Below are 18,510 nucleotides of genomic sequence, written 5' to 3'. Positions count from 1 at the left end.
ACACAGATGCCCATGAGCCGGTCCAGTGGAAGAAGACTGTGGGTGTGAATCTGTCAAACTGTGAATATGAACGAGTGTGTTGCTGAGAAACGGCATGCATGCTCAGCCAGCCTATTTGAGGTAAAGACTGGAAAGAAAACAGAGGCGATTGTAGATGAAAATGTCGACACTTATTGGCCACATTTTCCCCACAAATACAATCAAGTGATTCAAAATTAAGCTGCAGATGTCAGTCTTGTTCACAGGCAGGTATTTGATTGCAAACACTTCAAGCCGCTGTGGACGTCAGAGTGGTAATATTTCCAGAGCAGTGCTGGCACGATAACAACAGGCATGAGCACATGCTTATGTTTGAGACTGGGAGAGCTGAGTAGTTCTTTGACATCGGTCAGTTGGAAGTTTACCATGACAAATGTGTGAATGCAAATACTCTGGATTGCCTCAACCCATTTTTGATTTCCAGGGGGTGTTAACAAGAGATGTAGACAATGTACACAATGTTTCTGGATGCAATTGGATAGACCTGCACCAAGTCCGTGAAATGCATCGTGGGAAGTAACACGGCATTAGAGAACAATTAGAGGTGTTATATGGAAAGCGTTCTGAATTGTAGAGGCCTGCAAGAAGAAATGAATCAAATTGATCTAAGTGACGCTAGACGTAATTCCTAGTGATGAATCGCCAGATAGCATTTCAGCATGGAAAAGATCCATCTCGTTTGTTACATTAAAGAAATGATAAAGAAAGCAGTTGTAATATATCGTCAGACAGTGTTGGGTGTAACGCATTATTAAGTAACGCGTTACTGTAATTAAATTACTTTTCCACTGAAAAAGTAGAGTAACTGATTACTGTTCATTTTTAGGTATTTTAATTAGAGTTACTTACAATGTATTTGCGTTACATTGTAAAATAATTAAACTCGCTGAATATCATTATTTAATTTCAATAATTTGTCTTCTAAAGGTAAAAGTAAACTCTGCCGCTTTAACGTCGCTGTAGTGCAGGTGCGCGTCATTTCGCGCCAGTTTGCTGCATAGTCGTATTCTAAAGCGGAAGATGTCGGACTCGGCTGAAGCGAGTGGCTGTTTTATGAAATAGACATATTCCCGTCTCTTCACTTTTCTGAAACAAGCAGACAAGAACATTACAGTTATATGTAAAAACTATCAGCTGCTGTTAATAGCAGGAGTAATCTACTGAAGCGCCTGACACGAGAGCATAGACGAACACTTCAGAGTGATCCTTGTTCATCATCCATGGATAACACCGCGGCAACTCCTGCTAAGCAGCAAAACCTGGTTTTACTTCAGCAGCACAGAAAGCGTCTGAAGGTGAGCTTAAAAAATGATTGCAGGCTACGTTGTGGAAGAGATGCTACCGCTGCGTACTGTAAAAAAAATGTATTTATTATTTAAAGAGTTTAATTTCTATTGTTTGTCCACTCAAGGTTTATAGGGATTTTAAGAAGTATTTAGTTAATTTACTTATTGAGTAATTAATACTCCCCCACCTACAGATAAAAGCCAATTATAGCTTGTAACAGCTTGAAGATTGTAGTATTCTGACATTCACAGTTAATCGCAAATGTAAATCTGCAGGCTATCTGACGACAGTGTTGAGTCAGTTACTTTAAAAAGTAATTAATTACTAATTACTTAATCAATATTGTATTTAAAATACTTAACTTAAGCCTCTCTGTGGAACTTTATACGTCACATTTTTTATGTTACAATGTTAGTAACCCAACTAGGATTTAGTTATGAGTAGTTTTTGGCCTAAATCTCAGCATGAGACTGATTTAAAGGAGTTGTAGGCAGAATCTAAAGTTAGCACATTCTTTATATATATTGTAGAGTCAGTTCACGACCTTTAATAATCGTTTGTCTCGTCATTCATTCTTTTGTTTGTTGTACTAATAATTTATATGTGCAATCTCTGGGCAGGTATGTGCACCAGTAGATAAAGTATAGAATATAAATACAAAATATAAGCAAGGTAGTTATTTTCAAATTCTTGGCAACTACTGTTCTGCCTGCCAGGGCCATGTGCCTAGTGCACAAGGCACCAAACCCCTGCAGTGCCTGCTGAATGGACGGATCGATATACAGAGCATAAAACCTTATGTGTCAAACGCACCTGCACCTCTGCAGATAGACACCCTCTATTTATGAACCAGAATACCTCATCAATATATAAGTGCTGCATGAAAAGATTAGGAAATGCTTTTTCTTTTTTGCTGTAAATGCAAGACTGGATGTCAAAAAGGTTGCAACTCCCTGAGCAGACAGTTGCAACTTTTAATACGCAGAGAAGCTCATCAGACTTTCATATCTGTTGTGTGCTGAGCCGCAGTTCACAATCACACTGACTGAAACACTTCTGATTTTTGCTCTCGGTGACATCATAGCAGCTTTTCTGTTCCTCAGCATCATTTTCGGTTGCTTTGCGAGCTGCTGGGACGTAATGTGGTATGAAATCTGCTGATTCAGTGACGGATGATCCAGAGAGCTGTGCTGGGGAGCCAGTGAAGCGCGAGAATCAAGCACGACTGGAATGCTTTTAGTTTGCCATCGTAGTTCGCGAGACGCACGCTGGTGGCGATTACACACACACACACACACACACACACACACACACACACACACACACACACACACACACACACACACACACACAGAGGGAGAGCAGAGTTTACTTGGCTGGCAAATCGGTTACCACAGTTGATTCTTTTATTAAATGTAGCGAGTGCTACGTGGCGCAGTTACTTACTGCCACACGTTTGAACGTCCACAGTGTTTTGTGTGTATTCAGCCCGTCGCTGTTTTCACTGCTGACTGCGTTCATTTTTTTCGTTGTTGTCATCGCTGATGCTGCTGCCTGTGTATTTTTAGAAAATACCTCCTGGGCGTGCTGTAAACACGCCTCATCTGAAGGCTTCTGGCTTCCCTTTGACAGCGCAGATCGCCGTGCATTTATTGTGACTGATGGCAGCATAAATACAATGAAACTCAAACCCAGCTCTGCGGTGTGTCTATATTTGTATATGTATGCGCGCGTTTCGGTGAGTTCACCAGCATACATTGACTTTTTGCCACTCTCCACCATTTCTGTCCACTCGGCACTTCTGCCGCTCCAGGAATTTTTTTTCTGTCTTCCTCCACCACCCCCCGCAACCTTTGCTCCGATTTGTCGGAACGTTTTTAGGATTCCTCTGCTTTTTTGGAAAAGCAGTGAGTTTGAATTCCAGCTTTCGCTCTCCCTCAGGCAACTCAGTGTGCATGTGTGTTGAATTCCAGGCACAGACAATTTACTGATTCAGTTGGAATGTATTTGTTGCCCACAGGGCTCTGGATTCAAACACAGAAAATAAAACACACACACAAACACAGATTGTTCATCATCCCTCAGCGGGAGAAAGCGATTGCTTTCATTCACAGTGATTATCTCTGCCTGTGCGACTCGTTTTGACCTCCCCTGACCTTTTCCTGCAAGAGCGTGCATCATCTTCTAATACTGTGTGCTTTACCTCTGGTCTCTCATGGGTTACGACCTCTCTTCTGTCTGTACACGCAACCTTTTGCCTATCACACAGAGCCCGAAGTCACACGACTTTTTGTGTAGTTGTTTCCAGGAACGTGTTGTTATTAAACAGGAGGCCAGAGAAAGAGACACCCTGCCATAAAAAACTTTACTGGACCCCCAAAATTGTGCAGAAAATTGTCTGGGTTTCTTCACCAAACATCACCCGCATTTCAAACATAACAAAGCTGATAGCGTGTCGGAGATTCTTTAAGTGGGTCTGATTTTTCTGCCATCAAACATTTGTTTTAATAGGAAATTTGAGCTCATTTCAGAGTTAAGTCCGCTGGCTGAGCACAGCTGGTAATTTTACAACTATTAAAGCTTTAAGAATTTTAAGAATTTGGAGGAAGAAGTTTGATTTCTGTGATATTCTGTGGTCATACATTTAGGATCATGAGTCCTAAATGACCAGTTTTTGGTTGGCAAGTTTAAAGCTGAAGTCTTATCAGGGCATTTAGGATGGCGTTAGAGTTTTAATGAGCCTGACAGCTCATAACATGGTAATGTACTTGTTAGAGTTGGCTGACATTTAGACTTTTTCCCAAATGGAGAGAGTCGCAGACAGAGAAATTCACTTAAACTGTTTGTACTGGCTTTCGGGCGTAGCAGCTCTCTGCAAGAAATGGAAGAAATCGCTTCTGCACAGTCACAGACTCTCCCGTTCTCTTCGCTTATGTATTTATTATGTATGTGTTTTTCTCAGCTCCACAGAGGTGGACGATATGATCCGCAAGTCGACAAATCTGCTGTTGACCAGAACTCTTAGCCACTGTCTGCAGTACGCCATTAAGAAGAAGAATGTCGGACTGGCAGAGGTAATGTGTGTGTGTGTGTGTGTATTTTTCCAAAAAAGTGGACAGATAAAACCACAATGGTCACTCCAAAAGGTCAGACATTTTTCTGAACTGAGGAAGATGTGGGGAGTTTCTGTTCTCCTACTTTGGATTTAATATTTTCGTCTGACCAAAAACCATAGACGTAGAATTAAAGTTGACATAAGTTGAGCGTTTTGATGCTTTCCAGCTTGTTTTTTGTTTTTGTTTTGTTTTTTACCTGAATTTGACAAACAAGAGAATACGTTTATTTATATAGTGTCAAATCACAACAACATTCGCCTCACAGCACTTTTTATTGTAGAGTAAAGACTGTGCAATATTAGAAAGAATCTCCAACAATCAGATGACCTCCTACGAGGGGACACTAGGCAACAGTGGGAAGTCGCCGTCTGCTGCGACTAGCTTAAGGGGTGAGAGGAAAAAGAGGCAAACTGAGATTACTCTAATGGGATTATAACTGACAAATTAAACTCGCTGTATTAAATAAGGACAGAGAGAGAGTGTTAAATGGGTGGATACAGATATATGTCTATTTTTTCCCCCCAATAAACCACTGGTGAGGTGGATATCCCTTATATGGTCTTCTCAGGCACTCTGACTGTGAGCACAGAAGCCCCACCCACCTGCTGTTTATACCTTCTGTTTGGAGCCGGCAGCCAATTAGAAGAAACGAAACGACCATTACAGTAGTTTCTGGGTTTTTTTTTGAAGGGCAGCTGCACAGGTAGAGGTGACCCTCACGAACTTCTGATGCACACCCAGTTATTTTGTTCTATGAGGTTCAGAACAGAGCTTCAAGTAATACTCCTAGCAGGCTTTCACATAGTAAGAAACTTTTAACAACTTAAAAAAAAAATCTTACTTCATCCTCAACAATTTCTGTCTTTTATTTCTGTATCTAACAACAAAAACAGGGATGACGTTGAGTTGCAGTCAGAAGCATGTGCAGTGGGGTCGAAAAACCCTATTCACTGAACATAGTTTCGGTCCCAGCAGTGGGGCCCACCCTGCTGTTTGCAAAGTAAGAGGAACTAAAGCAGCTTGTGTCAGAGGATGAACAGAGGAGCTGCACCAAGACCCACTATAAGATAAACAAGGATTATTCTGAGCTGGGACTCATGCAAAGCTGCTCTAGTCGAGAGAACAAATAACATTGCCAGTAATGACAGTGAAATTATGAAGAGATGGAGACAGAGCTCTACTGAACAAATGCTCATTAGACTTGTGTTACAATAATGGCCTCTGAATGGGGGATTTTTGCAGTGATGTGAGCCAGTAAACAAGTGAAGTCTTATGTTTTTGATTCTATCTTTTATTATGTTGTTTTCTTTGGCAAGTGCAACTTTTGTCACCCCTGACACTTGTAATAACCTTCTCAGAGTGAACGTGTTACTCTAAAGTCGCTTGCACAACTTCAGAGTAGTTCTCTTACTCAGAATGGCGATTCTCAGCATTTCCAGCTCATTTACTTTCCCAAAAACAGACATTTCCTCTTTTCGGCCCACTGTTATTGTTGTCCCATCGCTTCAGAATGTGATGTGAAGTGATGATTTAATATTTTCCACTTTCCGTTGCTGTTTATTTTCATGCTCAGCGGCTACACTAGAGCACAAACATCATTAATTCACGGGGACAGGATGTAATGATAAGACGACGTGTTATGGAAAATTCAGCATGTCTGCATCCTTTATTAAACAAGTTCATCTAAGAATCACAAAGCTCTATTTGTTGTTCAAATTAAGGCTTATGAGGAAGTCACTAGACTGATTGTTGCAGAATGTGAATGCATTTGCACACCCGTTTGCTCCTGTCATTGCACGTATTGCAGTTTGGATTCGATTAACGCATAAAAATTCACGATTAAAGCCAAAAATCAAGTAACCGTTTGTACTTTTTAACCTAAGAAATATCAGTAAACGTGGCAAACGTATCCCACACGGTCCACAGGAGACATTATACTTTTAAATTCGGTGGTATGTTTGATATTTGGCTTTTTGGCGAGCTCTCGGCCCATTTCATCGAAAAATTGCCCACATGCTGGAAAAAAAAAGTCGAACTGTTCAATATGTTCCACTTGCAAAAGATGACACATTGTGAAAAAATGTGAGGAAAAAGAACTACACAACAAAAGGAGAAAGAATCCAAAGATGACCGGCTACATGTCTGTCCTGTTTGTGTAGTTGGTGCAGGTGATCATTAACACCACTCACCTGGAGCAGAGCTGCCACTTCCTGGAGGAGTTCATATCAAACATAACCAATGTTCCTCCTGACACAGTAAATGCTACCAAGCTGTACGGCACCTCCACCTTTAAGGTAAGGCTGCTCTTTCTTCCTCTGTCTCCTCTTTTCTCCCCAGCTGTTTTACTTTTTCTTTATTCCCCCATTCTTCCTTTCTTTTTCCTCCTTTCCACACAGTTTGTTTATCGTGCCATGCATTGTCTGTCTGCAACATGAAGGCACGCACGTGTCTCCAGTTTGTAAATTCTATGATACTTTTCCTTTTTTTCTTTTCCTTTTTTAAAATTCTCTGTTGGTTACAATCTTCTCTCGCAGGATGCTCGTCATGCTGCAGAGGCGGAGATCTACACCAGCCTGAATGCAAAGATTGACCAGTTCCTGCAGCTGGCTGATTACGACTGGATGGCTGCGGTGCCCGGAGGCGAGAATCTGGCTGCCAGCGACTACCTGATTGACCTGATTGCTTTTCTTAAGAGCACCTTCAGTGTCTTCACCAATCTCCCTGTTAGTAAACACATGAATACACACACACACACACACACACACACACACACACACACACACACACACACACACACACACACACACACACTATAGACTTTACAGCATTGGAACACCAGAACAGAGAATCGAGCCATTCAGCACAACTAAGGAAATCTGCAAATATCTCACCTGCAAATATAAAGAACTAAATAACTATAACAGTGCTCCATCCATCCATTTTCCATCCAGTTTATCCAGGTCAGGGTTGTGGGGCTGCAGCCCAGCTGCCACAGGGCGAGATCAGTACACCCTGACAGGTTGCCAGTCTGTCGCAACACAGGGAGACGTACAGTCATTCACACTCACATTCCACACATAAGATTACATTTTAGATTCACCAGTGAACCTAATCTCACTAACTGCATGTCTTTGTACTGTGGGAGGAAACCAGAGTACCACGAGACAACCCACTCAGGCACCCAGGACCTTCTTTCTGTGATGAAACTGTGCAAACAACGATTATCGTGCTGTCCTACAGCAGACAGCGATTAAATTATAACTTAAAATGAATTTAAGTAAAAGAAGACGAGAATGTAATGTTTTAAAATGAAAGTGAGGAGTAAAATTGATAAGCTTTCTTAAAAAGTTTTTAAAGATGAATCTCAAATTGCTACAGAAACAAATGTACAAAACTTGGGGATTCTGGCAGGTCCGGGTGTTGTTGGCCAGAATGAACTAAGTTGACATCCTAAGTGTATACAGCGTGCTTCGGTTTAGCAGCAGGTATGGTGGATGTTGTAGTGTTCACAATATGTGGGTCATTAAAGTGTTTATCAGAGAGATGAAACAACCGCCTGCTAATCAGACGGTACAACACAGAGAGGCCTTAAGACAGCATCTTTCACCGTCTTCCAGTGTTGTGCTTGCAGCCGTCCCCAACTCTCTGTGAACAGTAGTCATGGCCACAGATCGATTTGTGACAACAATTTGCATATTAATGATCATGAAACTGAACTCGTTTAGGGCTCTGCTATGAATTTGGCCACCATTACGAGAATCGATCTCACTAGGAAGAGAGGAATATCGTTTCCTGTGCCCAAGACATGAGGTCGTCCTAAGGTCATCATAAAACAGCCTCACAGCGCCCCCCCCCTGTGAGATTAATGTGAAATGTTTCTAAATTACAAAAAGGAGGTTTAGTAGCACTGTCTTTCACATGTGTTGTATTTACTCTGAGTGTGCCGTTGTGTTCATTTGTCCGTCTCGCTTCGTGTTAGCATGACGCATCACAGGGCAGCACAATCTGCTTTACTTCGTTAAAGGATCAGCTTGTTACAGGTTAGGTCGTTAACATGGGCTCCGCTAAGCTTATTAAAGGGTGAGCTGGTTGGGTCAGGACCACTCGATTATATACAGACTCAGGCTGGTGATGCTGCTGCCCAACTTTAATGACATTACACTTCAGGTCAGGATATCACAGCGCAATTTTCCACATTTTAAAGTGTTTCTAAAGTGGAAAGAAATAATTATACTGTTCAAAGAAAATGAAAGGAATGCTTGATCATGACAGTGAAACCTACACTAAGTAGGGTTAAAGTTCAGGCATACCAGTCCCACACTAGGAAGCAGAAGCCATTGTGAATCCATTTTAGTTGCTTTGGTGCAAATAAAAGTGACAGCAGTGACTGGAAAGGCGACGACAGGACATCCTTCCAAAAAAGACAATGGTTTGCAGATGGTGGCCACACATCATTGCTCTTTCCATTTTCCCCTCCAACTTTCCTTATTGTTAGCGGCTTTTTCACTACTAGTAGCACGAGTTCGCCTGAAGCCCATTCAGGTTGCACAGATATTCAGCTTCTCTAGTACTTTACGTGATGTTGTAAGAAGGTGTGCTGTGTCTCCCTGCACAGTCTCAAGAGTGCAGAGGAGATGCCAGGAGACGGGCAGTTACTCGAGGGTAACTGGACAGGGCTGTAGAAGCAGCGGGTCCAGTGTTTGCTCTGTTTCTCACTAGCCAAACCTCAAATCAGTCGCAGCACTGCACTGTTGTCCAAATACGCTCACTTTTCAGTTTCAAGTAAACAAGATGGTAACGGCCAAAATGTGTGGATGGCATCATGTTCGCTACGTTTATCGTTTATACAAAGCCTTCAGAAGGAACTGAAGAAAATAGAGGGGCATTGTACTGCATGCTGAGCAGAAAAGCGGACAGAGCTTAATATCCCAGCTATGTTGTTCCCACTCTGAATCTACTGTTTTGGGTTAATTTAAAAAGTAAAATGGGATTAACCCGCTCAGCTTTTAATGACAAACAAACAACTGAATTTTAAAGCCTGAAATCGGATTTTGTATCAGCTGTTTTGATCATTTAAGCAGACAAACCGATTTGAGAGCCTACACACCACACACAGAAATACACTCACACACGGACACACACACATTAGCTTTAAGGTGATTTTGCACGCAGATTTAGTCCCAGAGGGTCACAAGGCCTTAAGCACCCACACATGTATGCACCAAGTGTTTTCTAGCATTTCTAAGAGGCTTTTTCTGCACCCCCACAAGCCCTGGACATGACCCCATCACACACACGTTAACACCCAGTGTGGGGCCTCCTAAGCAGATCAGATGCTATGAACCTATGATGCTGGGTGGTATGACCTCCTAGATTAAGAGGTGATTGTGTGAAAGAGTAAGGTTTCACAGAAATGAATTGGATACTACTAAAGTGCGTAAACAGGTTTATAGGGGCATAAATTAACAAATACGTTTATACTGCCCCTTTATTCATGTCCTACTGTGTGTCTGGGTCTATGCGAGTAGGGAGCAGCAGCATTTAAAAGAGATATCTAAACCTCCTACTTCTGGGGTGGTACAAAGGTATGCAGCCAAAAGATGCTTTCTGTTGATTTTTCCAGAGTGTGTCGTCAGTTTTGCACACTACCCAAAAACCCTCACCAAGGAAGCGTCTCAGTTGGTCCAGTCCAGCTCAACTGGCTCTTTTCCAGCACATCACTGTAGGTCCATCTAACCACTTTCCCCAACTCATTAACGAGACACCTAGATACTTGGATCTTCAACCCTGAACCAGCACTTCACCCTTTTCTGGCTGACAGCTGTGGCCTCAGACTTGCAGATGCTCATTCCCATCCCAGTCAAGCCATCCTGGTGCAAATTGGAAGTCGTTGCTTGATGAAGCCATGCCGACCACATCATCTGCAGGAAGCAGACGTGATCTTTAGGATGTTCTCTGATCTTTAGCTGTGCCTGAAATTTTGTCCATAGACGTTATGAGCCCAGTATGAGTAACTTATTGGTGGCAATGTGAAGCCCTGTATTTTTACATGGACCAAATGGCACATAACATGAAACCTAAATACTGTGCAATCAACTATTAAGCCCCATAGGATTCACTGAGGGATGCAGTTGAATGTCTTCTCCAAGTCCACAAAATAACATCCAAATATAAAGTCCTGGATGTTATGCAGCCAACAGTAAGGACATTGAAAACAGCACAAACATACGAACCCCAATCCGATATTTATGGAGTGAAGGAGCAGCATGTTACAGAAACATTCCTGCAGCGATCAGCTCGCTATATTTTTGCACATGCTTGTGTCAGCTGTTTAAACAGCTCTAAACCTATTAGTATTAAATGTAAAAGCTCTAAAGGTACTTGGCTCATATTTCCTGAACAGCCACAGGAAAGATTACACTTATTCGTCTCATGCCTCAGTTTCAGTTCCTAGAAAGGAAAGCGTTTCCTTTATCCAAAGACTAATACTACGTCTACTTAGAAAAAGGATCATAATCGAATTGGGCTCAAATTTTAAAAGCAGAAGGGGGACGACGTGAAAAGTCCTCTGGAGTGAAAACAGTCACATGAATATTGGAGAGCAAACTTCGGTTTTATGGTTTATGGGCACTTAGATCATTTTTCTGTAGTGTTCTGAGATGTTTTGGCCACTGCTGCCGCCGTTGTGTCCACCAGATCTGCGTGGTGCTTCAGCACGTTGCACAAAGTGCCAGTTAAAGCCAGATTAGCTTCATCTCGAGGGCCTGTGTGTAATATATACACACACTGAGGTAGAAAAAGCTGCCAATGTCCTTGCAGTGATTTGATTTAGGAGGATTGTTTCCAGGCAGCCATTATATACTCCTTCCACTCTTTTTTTTTTTTTTTTTTTTTTTTTCCTTCCATTAAGAACACATGACTTCTGATGCTTTGCCCTGTGCTAAATATCCTGGTTTATGTTTCTTGCTTTAGGGAACACCCATAGAACACGCTACCTTACCGGTGAGTATCTGGGCTGCTGTTGTGATGGAGTGATGTTTACAAACCCCTGACTCACCTTGTTAACCCTCAACCCTGACCTTAAATCTCCTCACTAGAACGCATCGACCAGCATGCAAGATGAAAAGAGAGTGATGCACGTTTGCCTGAATCGGTGTTATCTCTGTCCCAACCAGGGAAGGAAATGGGGGCACAATTCTGTTTGTTTCAACTACTGAACCACATATTTTGGCAGGTTAAATTGTCATTTTGTTGTAGGTTCAGTCATAGTATGAAACCTTTGTTATGTATTATAACTGTGTATAAACAGTTGATAATTAACTCTCTATCTGAGAGTTATCCAATCTTGACTAGAGCATATCTGGTACGCTTGGGCGGTATCGATGTGTATTAGTAAAGAAGACTATTTACAAATCTGCACAGCATGACTTTTTTGTTGTCCTGAGGAAATTATGTAATTTCCTTCAACGTTGTCCAAAAAACCCCCAACAGTCCTCTATTAAAGAGGACAGATTCTGTCAGTGGACAAGCAGCTGAGCTCAGTGAGCTGTGAAAGTTGTCAATTGCAAGTTAGTAACCAGTAACTTGGGAGTATTTTGGGGTTTAGTCCAGTTGATAAAAGTGAGGCAGCCAAACAGGCCGAAAGGAAGAAGCTGTGCGGATTGCTTGCTTTTAAAAAGTTGTTTTGTACTCTGTTGAGGACACAGACTTGGAGATCAAACATGGACAATGATGTCAGGGATCAGTTGTGGTGAAAGAGTTATTGTATAAATTCCTCATTGACTCAATAAATTAATAATATTATTCCGAGATTCATTATAAATCCGTCAAGCAATGATTTAATGTCACACCTCCTTATGTAACGAGGGCACAGGTCAATGTCCTTCTACATGCACGAGTGTTGGTGTGGTGACTACACAGACCCATCGTAATCATCATCATCATCATCAATGAGAGACAGCTGAAGGTTGTTTCTGACTGTTGGGTTGATTTTGTTAAAGTCAGAGTGTAATGTGAAAGATGCTCGTTAATCACCTTAACCTATTCTGTTTTAAGCACTGAGCATTTCTTTGGGAAAAACTCGCTGTGTTCCTTCCCCTGGTGTATCTCCCAGTTGAAGCACCCAGCTTTTCCACTGTCCAATGGGTTAGCTGACTAACCTTATGGCTTGCTGTGTGGTACAGACGATCCAAGAAGTGTGTGTCGGCTTTGCTGAGTGAAATTCAAGCATTTTCCTTTTTTAGTTTTTTAGTCCGGAGCACTAATTAATTGAATTTTATTCTATTTGAATAAATAAATTGTGTGATATTTATTGCAAACTGCTTCACAACAAATGCCAGAACATAGAAACAAAAGGCCATTGAAGAATGTCCTTTTCCTTGCCTTGAAAACTCTTGGGTAGCTTATGCTTTGGTTCGTTATCCATTTGCGCTGTGAAGCTCTGTCTAATCAGTTTTGCAGCATTTAGTAGAATCCGAGCAGAAAGAATCGCTTCTTACTAACTCATTCTGCTGCTTCTATCAGCAGTTACAGCATCAGTAAACACTAGTGACACAGTTCCACTGGCAGCCATACACGCTTACACCATAACACAGCCTTCACCATGTTAGATGCATAGTATAGCTTTGCATCACGAGCTGTTTCTGTCATCTGTATTTTTCTTTTCCCATCAGGTACAAGTTAATCTTGGATTCATTTGTCTAACATGTTTTAAATGTTTTCTAGCAAAGTCTAATCTGACCATTGTGGTCTTTAGTGTAGCCAGTGATTTGCGTCTTGTTGTACAGCTTCTGTATAAGCGTCTCCTGATTGCAGATCTTGACAGTGATACACAGGTTTATTTTCATAACCACAGAAATAAATCTGTGATCCACTTTAGTTGTATTTTCTGGTCTTTCAGGCCTTTTGCTGTAGCTCAGCTGGCCAGTGCCTTCATTTCTTTTTAACAATGAGCCGTTTGGCTGCTGCACAAGGTCAAATTTATTTATATACCATATTAAAAACAACAGAGGTAACCAAAGTGCTGTACATTAAAATTGTATAGCGCCATCAAACATTGCACTGAAATCCAGAACAATTGAGCAGGAAACACAACATTTAAAACACAATGAATAACATTTGATAAAAATAAAATAAATTTATAACACAAAATGCAATAATCTAAGGATGCTGCACTGGAACCAAATGCCTAGGCGAATAAAGATTTAAACGAGTGTATTGTCTGAGCTTTGTGGATACGGAGAGGTAGATTATCCCATAGATTTGGTGCTGCTGCTGTAAAAGCTCAATCACCTCTTGGTTTTAGGCGTGCGTTAGAGGAACTGGTAAGATAACTGCAGCGTTTACAGGTTTATCAGTGTGAAACGGCTCAGACTGATACAAACATGCAAGTCTGTTGAAAACCTTAAAAGTAAGCAATGAAATCTTAAAATCAATTCTAAAACAGACAGGGAGCTAAAGAAGGGGTGAGAGGCCGAGGTGATGTCTTCATGCCCCATTCTGGACTTACTAAAGGCAGTGCATAGATGATTGTTCAAAGTCCAGGGAATTACAGTTTTGAAGTTTTCGCTGATTGGTTTACTTGGGTGTTTTTCGCTTAACGGCGGTCAGCTTTAAAATTATAGTAAAAAGCTATAAATACAAACTCGACATTTAGAATCAACTTCAGATGTCATATCTGCTTCATTTATCACAAAATCACAAGAGAACATATCTCACCTGGCCATGAAACCACCCGTCAATTGTCACATTAAGTTTGAGCCTCTAAAGATGAACAACTGCAGAAAAAAATGTGTAATTCCCAAAGAGTTGATACAAAATGTTTGTAAAACCCTTTGAATTAAAGCTAAAAGTCAGCACTTCAATCACATATTTTGATTATGTTTCATTTACAATACACTGTGGTGGTGTACAAAGACAACCGTACAAAAGCTGCACAAAGGCCACTGTGTGCCATTAAAAACACCCTGTGTGATGTCAGGAAGGTATGAAAAGATGGATACCGCCCAAGCCTGATGTCTGGTACTCACTTTCTTCAGATTTCTAAAACAGGCTCTAATGAAACAAAGGGAAAAGGCCAATGTGAAGAATGTGTTTACCAGCCGCTTCAAAAGACAAAAGAAATTTCCAACCCTGGTGTCTGTCAGATCAAATGTGGTTTGTAGTCCTTGAAGTAAAGCTGCTTGCATTGGTTCTGTGTATCTGTGTGTCTGTGTGTCAAGGTTACAGTCAAAGAAAAGAAGGAAAAAATCACTCACAAAAATGCACAAAAGTCCAGACTTCATTTTTGTGGTGTTTCTTGAGTGACATGAACAAATACCTGCCTGGTGCAGAAATCTGTGATTGTTCCACAAGCCTTAACCTGGGCCTGCGCCCTGCACGGTCTCAGACACATCAGTATATCCCCCCTTTTATAGTATTTTTTTCAGGTCATTAATCAGAATAAGCACCTGTAACCCTTCAGATTTACCCGGAGCGCTCAATCTCGTATCCCCCAGACGCAGATTTAGGTGAAGAAGCACTACAGCCGGGTGTCGCCCTGCAGTGTCATTTTTTTTTTTTTTTTTTTTTTGCTGTGATCCCACCTCTTGACTTTTGGCTGCGCTGCGTGGCTGTTCGTATGATTGACAGGTTTCTGGATGGACAGAGAGCATATTATACACCATGTCGAATCAGTTCCAGGAGTTGTGAATCAGTGCGTTTGTGGCGTTGTGAAGCGCTGACTTACGGTGCTGTTGTGTTTATAACTCAACCTGCTTTTAGCATTATGAGACTGCAGTTGAATTCAGATGGGGGCACTTCAAAAACAAGCTCTGTCCAAAAAAAGGGGGGAGTTGCACATGAGTCTATAATGCTGAACGCTTTTACATGTGAGGCTCTGGTGCTTCTAACAGATCCATAAACATGAATGTTTTTATTAAAAGTAACTGATTAAATTTAGCTTGAACACGATCTAAGATTATATGAAGGGAAAATCATTGTGTTTATTTGGCCTGTATTCAGGTACCTGTTCTGCCTCAGTCACTGCTGGAGTAATACATGTGGCCACACTTACACATTTATTTACCCCCACAAAGCAAGACCATGAATAACCTGAACACTTTCTTCTCAAGTTTGCTGTGCTGGAAGCTGACAATCAACATGAGCCAGATATAAAAAAAAAAAAAAACTACTTTAAGATTTTTTTAGGGGCTTTAAAGCTTTGCTCTTAATATAATTTTATATTCACAGTTGATCAAATAACTGTGTCTCTAGTATTGACACCAGATGTATATTTGTCAGTTAAGTACATAGTGATTAGAACATTTTTCATAGGTTTTACAACTTTTCCTATTGATAAAGATCTCCTCCGCAGGCATTCATACTATACTAAAGTTAAGTAGTAGATAGTCTTTCTACTATAGAAATATATGAGCAGCCAGAACTTTGTTCTGTATTTTTACACCTTTATTTGTGTAGAAAAACTGAGACATGCTGTTGAAATCACACTTCTTTCCCTCATATTAACACCTCTGGGGAATTAAATGTGTAGTTAAATGCATTTACAGTCACAGACAGACATTGGGGAGTTTTACTGGTCTGGCTCTGTATGTGGCTCACAATGTGAAATGACTTTAACATTCTTGCTATAGAGTACTTCTTCTAGAGAGAAATTCATGACTGCAAGGTGTCCAAATCATCACGCCTCCACCTCCGTGCTGATAGTTGGTATGAAGTGTTTCTGCTGATATGCTGTGTTTGGTTTTCTCCAGATGTGTTGTTGTGCATTATGGCCCAACATCTCCAGTCTGGTCTCTTCTGCCCAAAGGACATTGTTCCAGAAGCCTTGTAGTTTGTTCATATTCAACTTTGCAAGCCTAAGCCGTGCTGCAGGGCCTTTCTGCTGACAATCCATTCAAACATTTTAATTGTAGTGTCACAAACTTTAACATTTGCCATGCTAACTGAGCCCTTTAGAGTCAGATGTAGTACTTGGGCTAGTTCCTGGGAATATTGCGGCATTGTGTACTGTGAGTACCTTTTATAGAGGTATTCACATCTGCTGATGATCAGTTAATTAAATGCATTGATTAGCAGGACCTGGCTGCTATTTACCTCCTTAATTCCTATGGAAGCATTTAGGGTGGACATTACCTGACTAGATGGAAACTGTTAGCAGTTAGCACTGTGTTAGCACTGTGAACATAAGTATTAGATATCAGGTGGTCAAACTCACAGTTGGATGTGTTATTGTTAATGTGGCACTAGCATGTGTCACATACCCATCATTTCCCCTCACACAGGCCTAGTGAAGCAACACTAGGCCTTTCTCCACTTTCTCTGCTGTTAGTTGTTGGAAGGAAGCAAACAGCAGGTTTATCACAGCGTAGAGCGATTTGTAGGTTTCCCGCACATAAAAACGATTAAATATTAACGTCGGAGATTAATGCGTGTGCGAAAGCACCTGAAGGTGAATTTTCATATCCTGAACAGTGGGACGAGCAGATGTTTGGTTTTTTTCAACTGTGCTTTCCTCCTCTTCCTTCCTCTTTCTTGATTACTCACCACCACCCGTCGTCTGTCTCTCCGCCTGACCCCGCCAGTCTCGTCCCCATCCTTTCCCCTCACCTCGTTCCCTCCACCTGGCCTGCTCTTTCTTTCGGTCTATTTGTTCAGCCGTTAGGCGCTGAGTAGATTTTAATGAGCTCTTTGATGAACGTCTCTCGTTAGTTAGAAGGAGGGATGGAGGTGGGAGGATGGAGGAGAAGCATCACTTGTTTTTCTAGTTTCCTTTTCTTGGCTCTCTTCCTTCCTTACTAACTTCTCTCCCACCTCCTCTTCTCTACATATTTATGTTCTTGAATCCTTTCCTTTTATTCCTCTGTCCTCACCTTACCTTTCCTTTGCTCACCTCCCCTCATATTTTGCATCCTCTTCTTTTCTTTCCTTCTTTCCATCTTTGCCTTATTTCACCTTGCTACCTGCATTTCCTCAATTCTTCACTCTTTTACATTTTTCTTGTTTTCTTTTCCCTTTCTTCCTTCCTCACCAGTACTCAACCAGTTTCATTCTTCCTTTGATCACATCTATTTAAATTTACATCTTCCAGCTGTCCTAATGGTTCCTTTCCTCCTTTCCCCAGCTCACCTGTTCTTGTTTTTCTCTTTCCTCTTATTTTCCTTCTTTTTTCATCACCCTTTCTTACTTTGCTCTTCCTTTTGTCACTTTTCAAATTCAAATTCAAATTCAAATTTTATTTGTCACGTACACAGTCATACACAGTACGATATGTAGTGAAATGCTTGGACAACTGCTCGTGACCTAAAGAAAACAAAAAAGGAAAAGGCTATGAATAAGATAGGAAATAAATATGAAAAATTAAAAAGGGTGAATTTAACTAGGAAGGAATAAAATATAAATTAAGGTTAAAAATGAAATAACTGTCCAACACAAATTAGAATGAAGGGTAAATTTAACTGGGAAGAATAAGATAAAATATATAAATTAAAGTTGAAAATAAAATAACTGTACAACAAAATACACAATACACAATATAGAACTATATAAGAATGTATGAAGAAATCTAAATATAAATAAATATATACACAATAACAGCAGCTGTACAAGTATTAACTGGAAATGAAGAATATAGTGACCAGTGTTGTGCAAAAACAAAGTCCAGAAAGTCCAGTGTGTGTGTAAGAACCATATGTGTGGGTCAGTACTGTGTGGTAGTGTGATTGAGAGACCGTATCGCCTGCGGGAAGAAGCTCCTCCTCAGTCTCTCTGTGTTGGTCTTCAGGGAGCGGAATCGCTTTTCAGCAGCTTTTCTTTTGTTTTTCTTCTGTTTTTGTTCCCACCCTTTTTCTTTTTAACTTTTTCCTTCCCCCTTTGTTACCTTGTCACCTGTGCTCGTCTTCTCTTTCCTGCCTTTATCTTTTCTTTCCTAGTCATTCCTTACCTTTCCTCATGCTTTCTTTCTTTTCCATTCCTTTTCCCACATTTCCCTTCAATTGTCACTGCTTTTATTTATTTTTTTAATCCCAACCTTCCACCCTTTCCCTCACCTTTTCTTTTCACCCCCTTTCCT

The 18,510-nt window shown here is 40.9% G+C and overlaps 1 protein-coding gene across 2 annotated transcripts in view; it reads left to right on the top strand.

Moving 5' to 3' along the window:
- Positions 1 to 18,510, top strand: part of exoc6b (exocyst complex component 6B) — a 132,101-nt gene that overhangs the window by 66,704 nt on the left and 46,887 nt on the right. Inside the window, exons 16-19 of one of the 2 annotated variants that reach the window (XM_080891102.1) lie at positions 4,289 to 4,400; positions 6,602 to 6,736; positions 6,977 to 7,165; positions 11,415 to 11,444. In XM_080891102.1, coding sequence (XP_080747228.1) covers positions 4,289 to 4,400; positions 6,602 to 6,736; positions 6,977 to 7,165; positions 11,415 to 11,444 — 466 coding nt within the window. The remainder of the gene's footprint in view (positions 1 to 4,288; positions 4,401 to 6,601; positions 6,737 to 6,976; positions 7,166 to 11,414; positions 11,445 to 18,510) is intronic. The other variant, XM_080891103.1, reaches the window with a different exon arrangement.

Source organism: Rhamphochromis sp. 'chilingali' (assembly GCF_963969265.1).
Source record: "Rhamphochromis sp. 'chilingali' genome assembly, chromosome: 1".
NCBI lineage: Eukaryota > Metazoa > Chordata > Actinopteri > Cichliformes > Cichlidae > Rhamphochromis > Rhamphochromis sp. 'chilingali'.
The sequence above is the reverse complement of the archived record's forward strand: the minus strand, read 5'-3'. Positions and strand labels throughout refer to the sequence as shown.